At 39.6% G+C, this 20,449-nt stretch overlaps 1 protein-coding gene across 4 annotated transcripts in view; it reads left to right on the top strand.

Moving 5' to 3' along the window:
- The window catches only part of ABCB4 (ATP binding cassette subfamily B member 4), a 63,664-nt gene that overhangs the window by 27,857 nt on the left and 15,358 nt on the right, over positions 1–20,449 (top strand). For all 4 annotated transcript variants that reach the window (XM_045565466.1, XM_045565467.1, XM_045565468.1 and 1 more), the window contains 9 exons: positions 1,328–1,531; positions 1,890–2,060; positions 5,751–5,912; positions 10,353–10,523; positions 13,379–13,525; positions 15,657–15,761; positions 17,529–17,606; positions 18,895–18,978; positions 20,028–20,231. In XM_045565466.1, coding sequence (XP_045421422.1) covers positions 1,328–1,531; positions 1,890–2,060; positions 5,751–5,912; positions 10,353–10,523; positions 13,379–13,525; positions 15,657–15,761; positions 17,529–17,606; positions 18,895–18,978; positions 20,028–20,231 — 1,326 coding nt within the window. The remainder of the gene's footprint in view (positions 1–1,327; positions 1,532–1,889; positions 2,061–5,750; positions 5,913–10,352; positions 10,524–13,378; positions 13,526–15,656; positions 15,762–17,528; positions 17,607–18,894; positions 18,979–20,027; positions 20,232–20,449) is intronic.

The following is a 20,449-nucleotide window of genomic DNA, read 5'->3' as shown; positions in this document are numbered from 1 at the left end:
GAATGAATGATACAAAGTTTTCTAGGCTATATGAAATTATTTATTTTATTTGATAAAATTAATAGGTATTCTTGGGAATAAATCTGATATTACTATGGGGAAACGTAGGTCCATCCTCATTTACTAAAGTAAACTCTATGTTAGTTCAGGTATATGTATTTTTCTTTATTTTTAAAAAAGAGCCTAGTAAAATACAACCATTGAGGGTAAGTGATTTAAAAGTATCTAGTATTATTATTATTGGAGTAATACATATTTTCTTAGAGAATATGTTAGCAGAACAAAAAGGTCTTCAGAAATTCTATAACTTAGAGATATTCAGTGTTCACATAATGATTTAATAATTTTCTTACCACTGAAATAACAGAAGACATGCCCAATGGTATAGTTGATTAATTCAGTTTTTCCTTAAACCTCTTTCTAATAAAAATCAATAAAACTGTGATTAAAAAAAGCAATAATTGGAGCAAAAGATTTATGATATATATATAGAAAAAGTATTATACTTAATATTTGAGAAATAAATATGACTCTATGAAGGCATCCTATTCATTATAGGGTATGACCATGTAAATCTTTTGAGAATAAATCAGATTTGTAAAAAAGTTTTAAGAAATGGTCAGCTTCACTTATAAATATATGCAAATGAAAACAGATATAAGGTATCACTTCACACCTATTAATTAGAAAAAGGCAGATTAAAATGATAAAACCTATGGCTAGTAAATTACAGTGAAGCAGATATATATTTATATATTTCTGCTGACATTGTAAATTATTAAAATATTTTAAGGAATTGTTTATTTAACAAGCAATAAATGCCTAGCAAATACCAGTCATTGTAGACATAAACAATTGTTACCAAAGGAGAAAAAATAAATCATACTCTTCAACTTGGTAATTCTCTACTTTTATAATGATTTTTGAAGGAAGCCAAATGTCCAAAAGGTGGGAAATAAAGTAAATCATGGTGTGTTAAAAATAGTAAAATATCATAATGCCATCAAAATGATATGTAGATTAGGTAGGTGAGTGGGCATTTTTATTTAAATTTAATATTGGTAAGTAAAAATAATGGCATGCCAAACACATAAAACCCCATATAGCCTATGAAGAATAATCCATTAATGAAAAAACTATAAATAAGAAAATAAATATAAGTATGCAGCTTTTTATTTTTATTCTTACATATTGCTATTTATGTTTGTTATTTCTGATCACTGAAATAAGTTAAATATTAGCTAAGACTTTTTTATAACAGATAGTCCCAGTACTTTAGATATCAGGTGGTTTAAAATATCTAATAGGAATTATTTCTTTCTTTCAGGTTAACATTGATGGGCAGGATATTAGGACCTTCAATGTGAGGTATCTGAGGGAAATAATTGGAGTGGTGAGTCAGGAACCAGTGCTATTTTCTACCACAATTGCTGAAAATATTCGTTACGGCCGTGGAAATGTAACCATGGATGAGATAAAGAAAGCTGTCAAAGCAGCCAACGCCTATGAGTTTATCATGAACTTACCACAGGTAAAGGCCCTGGTAATGTAGTTGTCCTCAACATTAGAATTTCACCTCATGGGACTAAGTTCATTCCTCCATTGATGGCTTAACTAATATTGTTTGAGATGCAAGCTTTTCTGACTTTGCTAGGTAAATCGCTTGAATGACTCAGTTAGGGGTTTAAGGAGTACAGCCTGGTCCCTGAGAAATATTAAACTTTATACAGAGTGTGGCAGTAGTTTTAAAAATTCAGTATTTATTTATTATAATTTATGATACAATAGTCAAGATAAAGTTCCATGTTGTCTTCATGTATTTCTGTAGACTCCCTAGCCTGTTTTATTTAACATACTTCAAGAGCACTTCCATGTTTTCTATGTCATAGAAATTTGACACCCTGGTTGGAGAGAGAGGGGCCCAGCTGAGTGGTGGACAGAAGCAGAGGATTGCCATCGCTCGGGCCCTGGTCCGCAACCCCAAGATCCTCCTGCTGGACGAGGCCACGTCAGCCTTGGACACGGAAAGTGAAGTAGAGGTACAGGCTGCTCTGGATAAGGTCAGTAGACCCTAAACACCCTAAGGCCACCAAATTAGAACCTTATTGAAAATTCTTGCCAATGCTTTGAGAATCTGGATTGAGAAACATAAACATAAGGGCAAATGAAGCTATCTCATGAAGCCTTATTCACCTTTCTGTCAGGTTACATTGTCTTCAGAGACAGGTGAATGGTTCTGGGTTGCTTTGACCATAGTGCAGTGAGCCCAGATCCAAGCCTGTGCAATGAGCCATTTAGCTTTGTTTTTTTCTTAGACATGGGCTATTGCTTTGATCAAAAGTAGATGTGTTAAATAGGAGTGCAAAAGGCTTATTTTAAGAAAGAAAGAAAGAAAGAAAGAAAGAAAGAAAGAAAGAAAGAAAGAAAGAAAGAGAAAGAAAGAAAAGAAAAAAGAAAGAAAAAGGAAAGAAAGGAAGGAAGGGAGGGAGGGAGAGAGAGAAAGGAAGGAAGAAAAGAAAGAGAAAGAAAAGAAAGAAAGGAAAGAGAAAGAAAGAAGGAAGGAAGGAAATAAACAGAAGAAAAGAAAGAAAGAAATGGAAAGGAAAGAAAGAAAGCAATGGAAAAGAAAGAAAGAAAGAGAAAAGAAAGAAAGAGAAAGAAAGAAAGATAAAAGAAAGAAAGAAAGAGAAAGAAAGGAGAAAAGAAAAGGGAAAGAAAGAAAAGAAAAAAAAGAAAAGAAAAGAAATCTAGTTACCCAGACACTGGTCCATCTGAAAAATCATTCAAAATACTCAACACTATTTTGTAGGCCATAACATCATTTTTATTTATTCTCGAAGGTGATTGAATGCTTTTCTGGAAATAAAGTTCAGCTTGTGTATTTGCCTAAGCATATAAATAAGCAACACATTTTAAGGATGCTGAGGTCATTTGTCATGCTCAGATATTTCTTTTTTTTTTTTTCCCCAAGTCCTGGGAAGCTCAAATGCTCAGATATTTCTAAGTCTCTCACTAGCATCTTTACTAAGCTCATAGATCACAGGAAGAACCTTATCTTGGTACACTTTTGGGGTTAATGCTGATGTCATCTGTACTAACAACACAATATAAATACCAAAGTCAAATGACAACTTAGAAATGAGTTTCAAAAACATAAATACGTAAATATATTTGATTTAAGAAAGTTTAGTAATAAAAATGTGCAAGTTCCTTAACAAATTCCATCCAAACTACCTCTTGCAATTTTAGAGACAAGTTGTATAAACCTTATTTTCTCAGGAAGATTTATGTGTGAATGCTATGTAAACAATTAAAGAAAGCCAATAATCATGAAGTCTTATACCTGCGTGCACATTCCTACACATGGTGTTACCATAGAAGAAGGACTATGGTAACAGTCCTTCACCAAGGACTTTTGATTTTCATAAAAAGATTTCAAAAGGTTTCATTGTGATGCTGTTTTATTGAAGTTCCAGAAAGGCTAATGGATTAGTACTCCCATTGTTCAGGCCTACCTTTCAACCCTGCACATCAAAAATTAGTAGAGGGTCCAGATTTCTTAACAGTTGATGTTCTTGAAGCTAGGATATTTCTTTGCCAATGTCTTGTCATCATTGGGGTGTCGGAATGAGCTCTGAAAAAAAAAAAAATCTCTTTGTGCCAAAACTCTACTTTGGCAAACTTTTCTTGGTCAAGGGTGACGGTTGCTTACTTTTAAATTCAGAAACACATACTTTATTTCTCCTACACATCAGTCATTCACTCACAAGTCTGATTCCAGCTCCTTTGCATGGATCTGTTGACATATCATCAACCTCTATCATCATAATGGTAACACAGTCACAGTTAGGAATTTATTCAGCACATTAGCATCATGAATATAATTAGATTAATCCAATTATTTCCTGTATTTTGTCATGTGTGGACAAAGCCATGTAACTTCCATATAAGTTAATATTAATATTTGTGAATGCTTCTTTGGGGCTTATATACTAAAAATCAAAGAATTGTCTTAAATGTTGTTCACGAAGACTATATTCTAGCCTCCCTCTCTTTTTAATAATTTTACTCTTTTATATTTCCTGAAACACAATTGATTCATCTGGGTTTATTTTATTCTAAGGACTGAAATAGAAATACCACATTATTTTTTTTCAAGTAGCTACACAATTGTCTCAATACCGTTATTGTATAATCTACCTTTTCCCTACTGATAGCTGATACCACACTTTTCATATGCTAGATTCTTAAATGTTTTATGTCTATTTCTGGACTCTACATTTTGTTCTATTGATCAAATTGCCTATTCATGTGCTAGCTTCTCCTAGGTTTTACTATTTTAATTGCTGTGGCTTTTTATGCTTTAATATCGGGATATTCCCCTCTCATTAACTTCTTTTTCAGAATTTTCATGGCTATTCTTCTTTTAGAAATTGAGATATAAATAATGTACCATAAAAGTCACCCTTTAAAAATGTACAATTCGATGGTTTTTAGTATATTCACAAGGTTGTGTAACCATCACCAGTATCTAATTCCAGAACATTTTCACCACCCCAAAAAGAAACCAGTCACTCCACATTCCACCCTCACCCCAGCCCTTGGCAACCGCTAATCTACTTTCTGTCTCTATGGATTTGCCTATTCTAGACATTTTATGTAAATGGAATCATACAGTATGTGGTCTTTTGTGACTGGCTTCTTTAACATACCTCAATGTTTTCAAGGTTCATCTATGTTGTAACATGCATCAAACGTCCCTCCTTTATATGGCCTGATAATATTCCATTGTATGGATATACTGTATGTTGTTTATCTGTTCATCTATTGGTGAACATTTGGATTGTTCCCACTTTTTGGCTTTTATGAATCTAGGCTTTCATTTTAAATGTATATTTTAACACTTAGGAGAATTGGACTATAATAACCATCCTAATGATGTGATTTTACTATCTGAGTAGGTGTGGTCCTAAGAAGCTGTTGGCCTTATAGGGCTAATAAGTGTCAGAAAGAGCAGCCATTATTAATGATAAAACATCGATAATTTGATGGGTATTATCCAGGGTTTAAATGCTCATTCATGAACCCACCAAGCAAACATGTGAGCTCACTGAATTACTTAGTGGGGTGATCTGTAGATTTTAGCATGCATAGTGGTCACCTAGGGTGCTTGTTAAAGAGCAGAGTAACCGGACCCACCCTAGAGATTGTGATTCAGACGGTTTTTGAACTATGATTTAAACAATACTTATCCATAATATATTTTCACCTAAACTGCCTGCACGCGGTCCATCAGAATTACAGCTAAGATCGGGTTCTTCAAAATGAACCCTACAGAAGTGCTCTGGAAAAACTGGCACTTGTCAACGACTTCCCTAAAATATTTCTGCTAAAGTTTCTAGCATGTAAAGTTTCCATCTAACGCACAGCTTGGGCAACTCAGACAAGTGTAAACACTTAAGAAGGGTCAAACTTTTGCTTTTCTTGAGGAAACACTGACACTATGGTAAGCTTCCAGAGTAATCTATCCTCTTACAGAAGGGGTTGGCTACCTGTCTGGTCCTGAACTTGTCTGACTTTTATCTTTCATAGAGGAGTGATGCCTTTGCCATAACCTCATGGAGATCTGGAATGTAAACTGTCTCATCAGCAGCAAACAGCATCCATCCAAGTGCTTAATTGTGCGTGTTAATTGACAGTGTCAATACAGTAGCCCTGATGCACCATGTTTTTGCCCCTTTCCCCGTTAGGCCCGAGAAGGCAGGACCACCATTGTGATAGCGCACCGACTGTCTACGGTCCGAAATGCAGATGTCATTGCTGGGTTAAAGGATGGCGTCATTGTGGAGCAAGGAAGCCACAGCGAGCTAATGAAGAAGGAAGGGGTGTACTACAAACTTGTTAACATGCAGGTATCTGCTTCCCAGGACTTTTTTCTGTTTGCGCCTCAATATAGTATTTAAATTATTAAGTTACAATGTAGCTTATGCTATACTGAGAAATAAGAAACTTCAGGAAGATGCCTAAAAGTCTATGTCTGAGACTTTAATTCAGAATCTGTGAAGGGGGTGGGGCAGCGAGAAAATAAAAGAAAGTGCTAAAAACATTGTGAATGTATGTATTCCTTAGGACAGAGATTCCTAATTGCTTGGGGGATGTGTTCGAACTAACAGGTCCTTTCTACCACACGATTAGGGATGATCAGAGTGGTAGGAGTCAGAGGACAAGAGAATTGTTTCACACTTGTCCAAAGAGCCATATCTCTGAGTTGTATGGAGTGCTTAGAGACTCGCATAAACATTTTAGGGACGTCATTGCCAATTGGCAACCTTCTCAGCGCACTTCTGTAGGGTTCCTTTTGAAAAGCCGGGATCTCTAGTGGTTGGGGGAGGTCCTGTGTGATTTTAAGATGTTTTTAGATGATCCTAATAAGACCAATGGCAAGATTGGTGGCTCTAGGAAGTGAATAGTTTGGTTTAAAAACAAATCATTCACTTTAGTTTCTAAAACAGTTTATATGGATAATTATTGGTTTGTCTTATTATCAAACAAGACATTTTATTGTGATCAGTCACTTGAGCAACTTTGTAGAATAACCTAAAAGTATTCTATGAACATGATTCTTATGTTTGTGACGTATATAGACTTGCTTTGATATAACTGTAATTAGTATATACACATATTTTTGTTCTTTTTCCTTAACATTTCACATATACATCATCCAGATACTGTCATTAATGGGTACTCAGCCATTTATTATATCAATGTGTGAAATTAGTCATTTCTCTAAAGTTAGAAACTTGGTTTTTTTATAGTATTTCTCTATTCTAAATATTGCCACTGTGAGTATATGTGGGTCAAAAAAGTTAAAACTTTGCCTTGTTTTCTGACAAGTAACTCCAAGTTAACTTTCTCAGTTTCTACATTTGGAATACTAAACCTACCGTGAGAGGTTGTTACACGTTTAAGAAATAAGCACTTGAATCTATCTGTATTTTAACAAAAACCACTGAAATCTTTAAAAGGGTGAATTTTATGATAAATTAATTATATTTCAATAAGCTGTTATTTTTTTTTTTACAAAAAAGGATTTGACATACAACAGAGGCATGATAAATGGTAGTTACTGAAATTTGCAGATTCCCCCAAATGAAAATACCAAATGAAATGATAGAAAATTGTATAACTCAGACTGGCATTTGCCAGATAATGTTCTCCGGCAGGAGGGGATCAGTCACAGTTTATTTGCCAACTGCTACCATACGGTCTAGCCACCATAAAGGGTCTTTATCATTTCACTAGTTAGGAATATATACAATGTCACTTTAAATCCATTTTAGTTTTCATTTCATTAATGGTTACCAGGGCTCTATGATTCTGCCTATAAGGACGTGCTGGATCCTCAAATGGGTAGCCACTTTCTCCCTCGGCTGCCCTATTGCTGTGTCCCCTGTAAGAATGACCTTCCACTTCATCGGGACTCAGGCCATGAGACTGCCACAGGGATACAGACAACTCTGATCTTTCTGTATCATATTCCCTGAGCTTTCTTTCCCAGGAAAATTTGTACATTTGAAGACTGAACAGTGGCCTGGTGTGACAGAAACCTGTCACCAACCAGGCAATAGCTTTGGGCAAATCCTTCAACCAGATTGGGTTCTGGTATCCTCACTTGTTAAATGAGCAGGTGCTTGGACTAAGATGACCTCTGATGTTTCTACCAGCTTGGGCATTCCATGCTTCTTAGGCCCTTTGAACTCCTCCATCTCGGTATGCCCACTTTTCCCACTTCTGATTTGGGTTTTGCCTTCCCACCTACTTGTTAGTGCTGTTGGGGAGGTGGAGGGAAGAACTGTGATGAGCCTGAGGTTCACTGGATGCTCAAGCTAATGCTGCTCTCTTGCCTCAAACCTCAAAGACCAACCTGGCTTTAATTCAACCTTGTTTGGGTTTTGTTTCTAACAAGAATTTTTACTGCTTCTCCATTAGGTAAACTGTTGGCTCTATATCTTGATTTTTTTCTGGTTAGAAAGGTAATATATTCTTATACTTAAAAGTCCAAGTATTTAAAAAAATCCAAACATTTAAAAAAATCCAAACATGTATATCTTAGAAACTTGATCATAATCTAAATCCCTACAAATAACTGTTGGCAGCCATTTAGTATTTATTTTTCATATTTGCTATCTTAAAAGAGCTAAACAGTATCTCCACATTTCTTTAACTATTCATGAGATTGAGTATCTTTTCCCATTTTCATTGGCCATTTATATTTTTTCCTCTGTGAAAGTGTTTGTTCTTGTTTTAGGCCATTTTTCTGTTGTGTTGTTCATAATATTCTTACTGATTTATAAAAACTCTTTACATAAAAAGGAAATACACTCTTCTTTTGCATGTATTGGGAAGATTTTTTTTCTGCCTTCTTCCTTCCAGTTTCACTTTGTTGTTTGTTTGGCTGCCATAAAGTAGTGTTAACATTGTATGTAATTAGATTGTTAATTTTTCTTCCATGTCTTCGGGATTTAGGGTTGTTCTGAGGATATGCAACCATATTTCCTTTCAGCACTTGTTTTGCTTTTTACAATTAAATCTTTGAGCCAGCTGAAATATGTTTGGGCAGAAGAAATGAGGGCTATTTTTTAAATAGATACTTTTTATCACCTGGTGAAAAGTGACCATCCTGGCTTTGAAACTCAATGACCTTTCAGCTGGACCCAACACCAACTAAATAAATGCTTTAGGTAAGGCACAGAAAAAAATACTGCAAGAGAGACAGGTAATGTTCATTAGGTCATAGAAGGAAGCTAAAATCTGAATGGGCTTATTGGAAGAACTGTCCACTGAGATGGACCTCTAGATAGCATGGATGAGATTACAAAGGAAGGAGAAGATAAGGGGAGACATTCATGAGAAGTGGTGCAATTTGACTTGCCATGAGCTAGATCTTGGAGGATCCACGCTTAAGCAGGTGGTGGAAAGCTGTGGATGATTCTGAGCTGCCTTTAGGAAAATGAATCTGGTGGCAGTGTGGGAAGAGATGGGAGTGATGTCTTTAGCCTAGGTTGGGTTTTGGTTGTGAGATGGTGTAAAAATTGTTTCAGTAATAAGTAAAGTCCACCAAACAGAATATATTGCAATGTGGTTCAAAGCAAAGTATAAACACATGGGCAACATTCTGTCGGGTGTTGAAAGCGCAACAGCAAAGCCGAGAGATCAAGATATGCTACTGTAGGTACAATAAGACACTAGCCATGGGATTGGGTCCAGGGCAGGACCTGAAGGGAGGAGCAAGAACAAGACAATACTACAAGGACTAAGGTGCTGGACAGACCATTCAGATGTGTACTCAGACATGGAGAAGCAAACAGGGAAACAGACCCAAAGTCCAGCTCCAGCAAGGCTTGATCTTCCCTCACAGGGCGGTGAGCTTAAATCCTTCAATCACCACTCCCCACCCCATTCCCACTGAGGATAGAATTCTCCTCAAAGCTGGTAATGAGGCTAAGCCTTCGTGTTGAGTCACCTGGGATGAAGTGTGAGTCAGAGCAGGACTGCAAGGAAGGAGTAAGATGCACTTGGCCAGTCGAGGAAATCAGCCTTATCTCCCATGGGTAGCTAGTGAGAAGGCCCTTTGATTCAGCTTTCCTTTGTTCATAGCTTTAAAAATAAGCCCTTGGTAATGTTTCTATTTATTCTTCTTCCCTTTGGCAATCGTTACTTGTTCTTTGGATTCTTGCATCTTGAGGAAATTCCTACATACCCTTTGGATTAAGAAAAATGTGTCTTTAAATTTTTAGAAAATACTGGCCGGGAACAGGGGCTGTATTCAAGCCTGTAATCCTAGCATTTGAGGAGGGGAGAGGATCACTTGAGGCCAGGAGTTCAAGACCAGCCTGGGCAACATAGTGAGACCCAGTCTCTAAAAAAAAAATTTTTTTTTTAATTAGCCCAGTATGGTGGCTCATGCCTATAGTCTGAGCTACTTGGGAGGCTGAGCTTGGAGGATGGTTTGAACCCAGGAGTTTAAAGTTGCAGTGAACTATGATGATGCTAACTGTCTGCTAGCCTATCTCAAAAACAAACAAAAAATTTTTTAGAAAATACTCTTTTATACTCCAGCTTTTATATTGTTCAAATTAAATTTGACCTGTCATTTTTAACCTTTTTTACTTATGTGTGTTGATACACTTCTTTATAGTTTTCCAGCTAACCTTGAGTGAGAAGTTGTTATGGAATCTAAACATCTTGACAGACGTAATATTCAAAATTGCTTTCTGGTCCTAACCTTGGAGCTTACATCCATCTGGGGGACACACACACTCACACACTTTAATGTTTTTTTATTCTTTCAGACATCAGGGAACCAGATCCAGTCAGAAGAATTTGAACTCAGTGATGAAAAGGCTGCCACTGGTCTGACCCCGAATGGCTGGAAATCTCGCACATTTAGGAATTCTACTCATAAAAGCCTTAGAAATTCTCGAATGTATCAGAATGGCTTTAAGGTGGAAACCAATGAACTTGTAAGTTGTTTGTCCACTTAAATTAAGTCTTTTACTTTATAGTTTTGCTGCTGAAATTCTTAGCCTTGCAAGTGTTGTTCAGGCACAGATGATTACTGCTATGAGCCCTACTCTTCTTTTAAAAAGGAAGTTTCAAATTTTAAATGTATTTGACAGTGAACTGAAATCAGATTTTCAATGGCAAAAAAAAAAATTAGATCCAAAAATGTAGTTTTTGAGCTGAGATGCTTAATATTAACATTAAATCATACATTCATCTTTGAAGTCCAGAGATAATAAGGCTAGTCCAAAATAAAAGGCCCTGATATTTGCGTGCTCTATTAGGTAAGATTACATTTGATTACCTATACTAGGAAATCCAGAATAATATCAGTTTAAGCAAATTAAGAAGTTTTGTTTCTCTTTCACATGAAAAACAGAATCTTAGAGGTGAAAAACCCAGGGATACAATGGCTCCACAGTCCCCAGGGACTCAAGCTCCCTTCATCTTTACACGCTGTCCTGGCACGTGGCTCTGTCCTCAAGGTCACTGCACGATCTAAGATGGCTCCTGAAGCTCTAGCCTCACATCCACCTTCCAAGTAGCAGGAAGTCCCACCCTATGCTTTTACTTATAAGTCCTTGGCCATAATTTAACCACGTGGCCATACCTAGTTACAAGGGAGTCTGGAAAATTGAATCTTTTTGCTGTAGGCATTGACACACTAAATTAGATTGGAATTCTCTTACTAAGAAAAAGGGGGGAATGGCCAGAAATAGCAAAATTGTATATCAACATTCCTCACCTAACGATACAGGATATTATTAATTCAGGTTAACAAATAATTTTATAATAGAGAGGGAACACACTCCAAGAAAAGATGTTTTCTTATTTCAAGATACGATTTTGATGCATTTTGGTGTTATTTGTAGCTAAAAGCTGAGTTTACTTTTACTTTTGTGTTGGCCTGAGGAAACTAATCCTACTGAGAGGACGTTGCACATGGTTTTCTCTGCCCACGGTATTACTTACTGCAGAAATTACAAGGGCTCTCGTAGAGGTCTTAATCTCGGTATATTTATAGGAAGAAGAATAACAATTATACTATTGTGGAGCTTCATTATTATAAGTAGGATAAACAGGTTTCCCCTTTTGGCTATGGAATTATCCACTTTTCATTTCCTCATTTATTGTGAGAGTCATTTTGCTAAGTCTTTAAAGGCCAGTGTTTTAGAAGAGCACTTCACTTGAAGAAATGCAACGAGAAGACAGGGAGGCAGAAAATGCTGCAATCGATAGGATTGTCCTAAGTGCCATCAGAGAGGGATAAACAATGTGCTGAAGGAGGGGGAGAAGTTACGTCTGACTAGGGGCACCTGGGAAGACCAGCTTGTGTGTGTTGAAGAGCAGCAACCCGGGGGAAAGGACTTAAAGATAATGTTAACTAGGGAGGAAAGACCCTAAACTACAGAGAAAATGGGTAATTTGAAAGAAAAAGGCTGAGGAGGACCTACTTCTATGTTCTCCATTTCACAGAGACACAGACATAACCTATTGAAGTGATCTTAAGGCTCTGGAATTCTACAATCACTTTTGTCTCAAGTTTAATAGTAAACTGCTTCCATAGTCCAAATATTCTTTATGAAACCTAAATTCTCCATGCTTGACCATTTAATTCAACATTTGCTGAGAATTGATATGCCAGGAATTGGATTACTTTCTAGGACTATAAAGACATAATTTCCATATTCAAAGAAAAATAAAACAAACAAACAAACAAAACACCTCACATCCTGTTTTCTGGAATGACTTGGGGGAAGAAACCTCATGTACTGGAAATGGAGATATGTAAACCAAACAATCAAAAAAATCACAAAATAAGCTATGACATAAGAGAAATCTGCACGGGGAACAGTGATAAAAGAAAAGGGATATAATTAATTTGGTTTTGTGAGTTGGGAACGTATCACAGAAAAGGCAGAATTGGGCAGGGTTCTCGGGTAAGGAGAGCAAGCCCATGTTCTCTGGTTAATAATGGTAGCCTACATTTGTAAGGGCATTCATCCATTTGCTCGTGTGTATTATCTCATTTGACCTTGACTTCACCCCTGTTAGAGAGGCAGGACTGCATCATTGTATATGAGAAACCTGCTGCTCAGCTCACGGGGCCCAGCTCTGACTGTCACGCCAACAGAGTTGTGCAATTCCAGAGCTAGCACGCCGATTATAGGGCAGTTTGTGCCTAGATCCTGCCACCTATCAATGTGCTCAGGCTAGAATAAAGACAGGTTGGTCACGTCATGGAGATTGCCCCCTGAGTAAACAATTCATTTTTATTTTATTTTATTTATTTATTTTGAGACAGAGTCTCCGTCTGTTGCCTGGGCTAGAGTGCAGTGGCATCATCAGAACTCACTGTACTCAAACTCCTGGGCTCAAGGGATCCTCCTGCCTCAGCCTCTCGTGTAGCTGGGACTACAAGTGTGCACCACCATGCCCGGCTAATTTTTCTATCTTTGGTAGAGACAGGGTCTAGCTGTCTAGCTCTTGCTCAGGCTGGTCTTGAACTCCTGGTCTCAAGCAATCCTCCTGCCTTGGCCTCCCAGAATGCTAGAATTACAGGGATGAGCCACTGCACCCGGCCTATTTATTTTTGTGCTAGTGAGACAGTAGCAGTAGGGTGAACGATTCATATTCAGCTTATGCTGTGTCATCAGTGGACATTGTTAACATTTTATGATCTATGGTCCTACTCGCTAGTAGTTTGCTAGTCATTCTCTGTACATAGTCGAGGGCAATGGCCCTGCCTTTTCTGTCTACGAACCTGGCAACTGTCGTGTCATTACCAATTTGTCCTTTTATTTATATGTTCTAGGATGAAAATGTGCCACCAGTGTCTTTTCTGAAGGTCCTGAAACTGAATAAAACAGAATGGCCCTACTTTGTGGTGGGAACTGTATGTGCCATTGCCAACGGGGGGCTTCAGCCGGCATTTTCAGTCATATTCTCAGAGATGATAGCGGTAAGTTTGCAAACATCACGTAACAGCTTGAGTTAAATCGGTTCGGCAGCTGCTTCTCCCTCCAGCCTCACCAGCGGGCTCCATTCAGGGGTTAAGCAGCCTCACGTTAAACCAAGCCAAAGTCCTCAGTTTCCTTTTGAGAAAAGCTGTGAGGGAAAAGAAAAGTAGCCTTTGAGTCACTCTGAATTATGATATTAATGAAATTATAAAATGTAAAATCAGTAAAGAAGGCCTTCTAATTAGCTCCCTTCATTTGGGTGGACCTGGTGTCTGGCAGTGAATGTCAGTGGGACAGGTCTCACGGGGAGCTGGGGATGGGACGGAGGGTTAAGGTCACAGTGCCTAGTAAGAGCCCAGGCTCTGGACATAGACTGGCCTCACCACTGAATAGCTGTGCAAACTTGGGCCTGATGCTTTCCCTCTCTGTGCCTCAGTTTCTTCACCTATAAAATAAACTTACCTCATAAGATGGCTGAGGATTAAAAGAAATTATATAGGTAACTATATGGAATGCATTTAAGAGTGTCTGCCTCATGGTAAATATTCAAAAAGTGATAGCCACTACCACACCGTTTTAGCAATCCTTCCAAGACTAGGGGAGTCTGAGACTAAGAAAGAAAACTCATACTATCCAATCATTAAATTTATTGGGGGACATTTGTAGGAAGTTATCAGAAATATCTAAGTCTCCATCACATCCAGAATTTATATTGTGTAACCACCTTAGTCAACCTCTAACATTATCAGAGTTACTTTTTTTGTTAAGGATGAATTATTCTCCATCACGTTAAGAGTTTATTATTCTTGTGACATTGGACATTGCTCTACAATTAAGAACAGAAGCCAAAAAATAAAAAAATTGGAAAGGACCCTCCAAATCTTTCTTTTTATGCATGCCTCATCTATTTGTATCTCCAAATCTTTTTCAATTTTGAAACAAAGCAATCCCCAGCTCTCTTGTAATTCAAGAGCTACGTGGACTGTGTTTATATTTTGGAGCATCTCCTATATACCCCAAGTGGTGGGCACTGGAGACTCAGCGGCCCACAAAATAAGCCAAGTGGTGCCCTCGAACAGCACTCTTTCTACTGGGGCACACACACAAGACACAAACAAAAAATATGCATATAATGTGTCAAGGGATAACAAATGTTTTAAAAGCAGGAGAGGGCGGTAGACCGGGGGTGCTGTTTCAGAAAATATGGTCCCGGGAGGGCTCTTTGGGCAGAGGCCCACAGGGGTGAGAGGTGGAGGGCTGGGGCCAGAGCCCGGCTGGGGCAGGGAGGAGTCAGAGGCAACAGCGAGTGCAGGGGAAGAGGAACAAATGCTAAAATGTGCAACCACCCCCAGTCCACATGCAGTGTTTCCACCCATGTTAATAACCACACAGTCCTCAAATTCATAGAGCCAGAAAGTAGAACAGAGGTTACCAGGGGAGGAGGGAAGTCTTTGTCTAGGGCAGTGGTCCCCAACCGTCTTGGCACCAGGGACCAGTTTCATAGAAGACAATTTTTTCAAGGACCAGGAGTGGAGGCAGATGATTTTGGGATGATTCAAGAGCATTACATTTATTGTGTACTTTATTTCTATTATTATTATATTGTAATAGATAATGAAATAATTATACAACTTCACCATAATGCAGAATCAGTGGGAGCCCCAAATTGTTTTCCTGCAACTAATGCTGCTGCTGATGTGACAGGAGGTGGAGCTCAGGCAGCGATTTGAGGACGGGGAGCGGCTGTAAATACAGATGAAGCTTTGCTTGCTCCCCGCCACTCACCTCCTGCCGCGTGGCCCGGTTCCTAACAGGCCAGGGACCGGTACAGGTCCGCAGCCCAGGGTTTGGGGACCACAGGTCTGGGGGGTACAGAGTTTCAGTTTGGGATGGTGAAAAGGTTCTGGAGATGGGTAGCGGTGAAAGTTGCACAACAATGTGAGTGTACTTAATGCCATGGAATTTTACACCTAAAAATGGTCAAAATTGTAAACTTTGTTATGTATATCTTACCACAGTAAAAAAAGCCCCACATATTTGAAGGCTAGTTTTAAAAATGTGAAGCCATTATATATGGGAGGAATAAACAAGGATCTTGTAATCCAAGTGGGCATTTTAAATGTTCTTTTGTAGATTTTTGGACCGGGGGATGATGCAGTGAAGCAGCAGAAGTGCAACATGTTCTCGTTGCTTTTTTTAGGTCTGGGAATTATTTCTTTTTTTACTTTCTTCCTTCAGGTAGGTACTCATGAGTTGCCCTTCTCATCAAGCCTATAATTCAATTAGAGAAACTAATTACAACCTAATGGAGCTTCCAAATCTGTAGACTGAAATGAATGGCAAACACAGTTGGCACAAGGCTCTTTTAGAGGGTGGACCCCTTGGCAGGAGGAACTGTGACTTCCCTGCATGCTAAACTGTATCCTGTTACGAGTTTGTCCTCAGCAAACTTTCATTACCAAGGAAGAAAAGAGGCTCAACTGAGTTCACCAGAGAACATAAGAGCCATTTAAATTCGACTGGTTGCAAACTGGGAAAATGCAGTACAATAGCATTCTCTTTCTTTTTTTTCTTTTCTTTCCATTTTTATTTATTTTTTATTTCAGAATTTTATGGGGTACACATGTTTTGGTTACATAATTCGCTTTTGTACAGTTTGAGTCAAAGTTATTATATAGGTGTGCCCTTCACCCAGTTAGTGTGCATTGTACCTGTTAGCATTCTCTCTTTTGTTGCTACTCCTTTACACAATACCAAATAACTTCTCTGATCTTGTCCTACTATTTGATGAACTATTTGAAAGAACATACATTTTGTGTTTTAGTGTTGTAGACCTGGCCAAAATGAACTAACTAGTTGAACTTGCTCTAATTGTCCTTTTCTACGTAGGCCTGTCCCCAAATTTCTTTTTTCTCTTTAACACAGTGGGCATCTCACTGGCCTTTCAAAGACAATCCATTAAGTCAGCAAAATACTATTTCCTAGTTGTGCCTGCATGCTTCTCTTTTATTATTGTTGAACCAATGATAAAAGCAAATCAAGCTTTTTATTTAGAAATCATTGCCTTGCTAGCAGCAACTCAATTATCTGGCCCTGCCCCCCCCCACACCCCCGGCGTGTGAGTGGAGCGAGTTAGCATAATGTGTTTCAGGGGCTGCAGGAACAGTGGGCTGATGCGTAGGAGCTGTGGCGCCCACAGCAGTCTGCCAGCAAAGGGAGGAGGAGGAGGAGGGCAGCCTGGTTCTGGACAAGGAACACCTGGGGCAGACTCACCCCAGGCATTGCTCTCTCATCATCCTGGCTTAGTGAAGAGTTCAGATGTGTCCTCCCCAGAATGCCCTCCCCACGCCCGCCCCAACACTCACAGTGTGGCTGGCGGCCCACCCACCCCGGGTGCCCGATAAACAAGCCCAGCTCCGGATGTCTGGGCTACTCTCCAGTCTGGACGTGGTCATTAGGGGGAAATTGTCTGGCAAGGAGGCTTGGGGAGGAGGAGTAGCCTAATTGTGCCCCAATCTGAGCACAGGTGGAGCTGTGACTGGGAGGCAGCAGATTCACTTGGAGCCAGCTCCTCTAACCCTCCCTCTGCGCTGTAGGAACCAAAATGTATTCCTCCTGCGTAGAGTTTTGTGATTTCTGCTTTCAACTGTTTTATTGAAAGTATTAGGAGTGCACTAAAAATTTGTGGTTAAATATGGTATTTTTGTCCCTGAGATGTTGTCTTTGAAAGTTTTGAAAAGTAAACCTATTTAGAATGGTCAGAAGCCAGAACTGGACACTTTCAAGGTTTTTGGTCTTATGATTCTAACTCATACTAATGATTTAGCAGCAGCAGCATGAATTGTAAGTTGAGACTTTGATGTATTTGCTACAGGTTAATCAAATATATTACCTGTATTTGATCAACATACAAATACAGGAAATGTAAAGTCAATGTGCATATACGCACTTGTGTCCGAATACTAGTGAGAATCCAAAGGAACTATAACCTTTTTTCTCAATCAGGGCTTTACATTTGGGAAAGCTGGAGAGATCCTTACCACGAGGCTTCGGTCGAAGGCCTTTAAAGCAATGCTGAGACAGGTAGGTGTGTGCTGGGGAATGCCTTCCAGTGTTTCTGATTTCTCTCATTTTAAGCCTCTGCCTGTTCTTATTGGTGTGCTGATGTGCACGTTTTCTGCCCAGGGTATTCACGCAAGTGTTGCTCAGGGTCCTTCAACATCCAAAGATCTCTCAGGGTTTTTTCATGGAAGTAGGCTTAATTTTGGTAGTTTTGGCTTATTTTGCAACTCTCTGTATCCACGTGAACACTACCATTTCAAGGATCTCTGGATCGTAATCAGGCCCTGGTGAGTCCATTGACACGGTGGGATGCCTTGAAATAAAGAAAAAGGTGGTTGGTAGCATTTAAGTTCATGTACCACACCTGACTGTATTATCTGTAGGTTTTCCCAAATGTTGTTAGTTGAGTTTTATTTTCTTATTTGAGCTCTGTTTTCACACTAATTCACTTGTTAATTCATTCAAACATGACTTGCTATCTATGTACCAGACAAGAGTGTTGTCTGCTAACGGTGTCGGTTATCTTCTCTCTTGGTAAGTTCATGTTCTAGTGCAGGACATATGGGAAAATGTGCAAACATGAATTTTCTATATTTGTAGAGAATGCCCAAGAGAGAGCCAGAGTATTATCCATCCAATTGGCAGGAATTGATTACGTGAACTCCTGTTCACAGAAGGGCACATAGCAGGTAGTATATTTTAAGCAAGTCTGAGTTTGTAAATCTTTTTTCAGTATCTTTTAAACTCTTGCCATGTAGGGAAAATTATTTTATTTGAAAGTAAAAGGTGTTATGGATGAGTATACAATTAAAGTCAATCTTGGACATACTTTTAAATCATATTTAAAAATACAAAATGAATAAAAGTATGGTGAGAAGCCAGTGTTTATTTTCTCATGCCTAGAATTTACAAAAAGAGCATGTTCCACACAGCTTCACCACCTTTTACCAGAAATCGCACCGCATAAGGGCAGAAGTGTCTTTAGTGCAAGTTGTGACGATTGGGTGGGTGGGCTGTCCACGGGGCCCCCAGCCTCGGGTGGGGCTGGCAGGAAGCGTGGCTGCCATCTGGGTGAGCACCCCCAGACCAGAGACGCTTTCCCTGCCCCCACAGAGCTGCCAGGGAGCTGGGTGCTGGCGGACTGTGGGGGTGTGTGCTCAGGGCAGGCCAAGGACTCTACCTTGCATGGGAGCTCTCTCCCAAGTGTGGGTATTTCCTCAGCACTGGAACTTTGGGAGGTTTCATCTGATTTTCTTTGCTTGTTTTGTTTTCATTTTGAACTAATTTAAAGGTGTATTTTGTGCCGTAGGACATGAGCTGGTTTGATGACCATGCAAACAGTACTGGTGCACTTTCTACAAGACTTGCCACAGATGCTGCCCAAGTCCAAGGAGTATGTAGACTACACTCTACTAGTATTTTCCTTGAACACAGTTTAGAATAAACATATGGCATAGCTGCATCCATTAAGATGCCTTCAACTGAAAATAGCAGAAAACCCAACTCAAACTGGTCTAAACAATACGAGGAGGGTTAGACTTCAGGGTTGATCAGTTCACTGCCTCAAAAATTTAATCAAGGATCCAGGTTCCCTCTGACTGTGGCTCTGAGTTCCATCCTCAGTGCTGGCTTCATCCCAAGACTTGCTCCCCCACGGTCACAGGATGGCTGCCAGGAGCAATTAGAGTTACAAGCTTCCTTGTCTCCCATCCACTGAAAGGGTAGAGAGCGTGCCTCTACCTCAGCCACCAAACGAAAGCCCTTCCCTGAAATCTAATTTGGGTCACATGCCCAACCCTGAACCAATAACTGTTTAAGGGGAAGGCGGGGCTTTGGGCGGCTTCGGCCCCACCCCCGGAGCTGAGGTCGGTGGGTCACTCTGAAGCTCTCTGCTTCCGCACAGCGCAGGGGAGGGGAGAACAGACGCCAGAGAGTTAACAGCAACATCGGCGACGGCCACTGCAGCCACCCTCGTTTTCTGAGTGTTGCAAACACTGATTCATGAGTATGTGTGCTTTGCGGTGGACCGTCTCTGAGGATACGTATGCTTTGTAACAGATGGTCTCGGGGAGTGTATACATTTTACACTTTTTGAAGCAAATGGCCCCTAAAAGTACCCAGGTGCGCTGGAATGAATTTCCTCATTGAATGTTGCCTCCATGAAACAGTGCACGTGCCCCACAGCCCATCCACAGAGCAGAACGGTTGATCATGGTTCTGTAATGTTCACTCGTGCCGGCAGGGGAGGAGACGAGCCTAAGTCACGACAAAGAAAAGCCCGCAGAGCCTCGTGGGCTGAGCACAGGTGTGGCGGGTTCACTGGAATGAGCGTGAGCGAATGTGGGCGCAGAACCCTCTCACCATCCTGACCACGGAGCCCGGGGCTGGAGCTCCTGGATTTGGAACTTAAAACACAGCCGCTTTATTCTTTTTCTCTTCCAGGCCACGGGGACCAGGTTGGCTTTAATTGCACAGAATACTGCTAACCTCGGGACTGGTATTATCATATCATTTATCTACGGTTGGCAGTTAACCCTTTTGCTGCTATCGGTTGTACCAATTATTGCTATATCAGGGATTGTTGAGATGAAAATGTTGGCTGGAAATGCCAGAAGAGACAAAAAAGAACTGGAAACTGCTGGAAAGGTAGGTCAAATAAGGCTCCAGTTAGTATGTGGTGTTTTTAGACTTGCGTTTTTTTGGATTATTTCTCACAAAATGTAGGTTTTAATAATTGTGCTCACTACAACTAATAGTGCTGTGTATGAAATATTTTACTGCCTAGAACTTGAATATGAGGTGGTTAATGTAAAGCTTTTAGTCCATAGAAAGCACTTAACATGGTGGTTATTATATAGAACTTC

Source organism: Lemur catta, chromosome 11, assembly GCF_020740605.2.
Source record: "Lemur catta isolate mLemCat1 chromosome 11, mLemCat1.pri, whole genome shotgun sequence".
Taxonomy (NCBI): domain Eukaryota; kingdom Metazoa; phylum Chordata; class Mammalia; order Primates; family Lemuridae; genus Lemur; species Lemur catta.
This window is presented reverse-complemented; position numbering and strand designations above follow the sequence as displayed.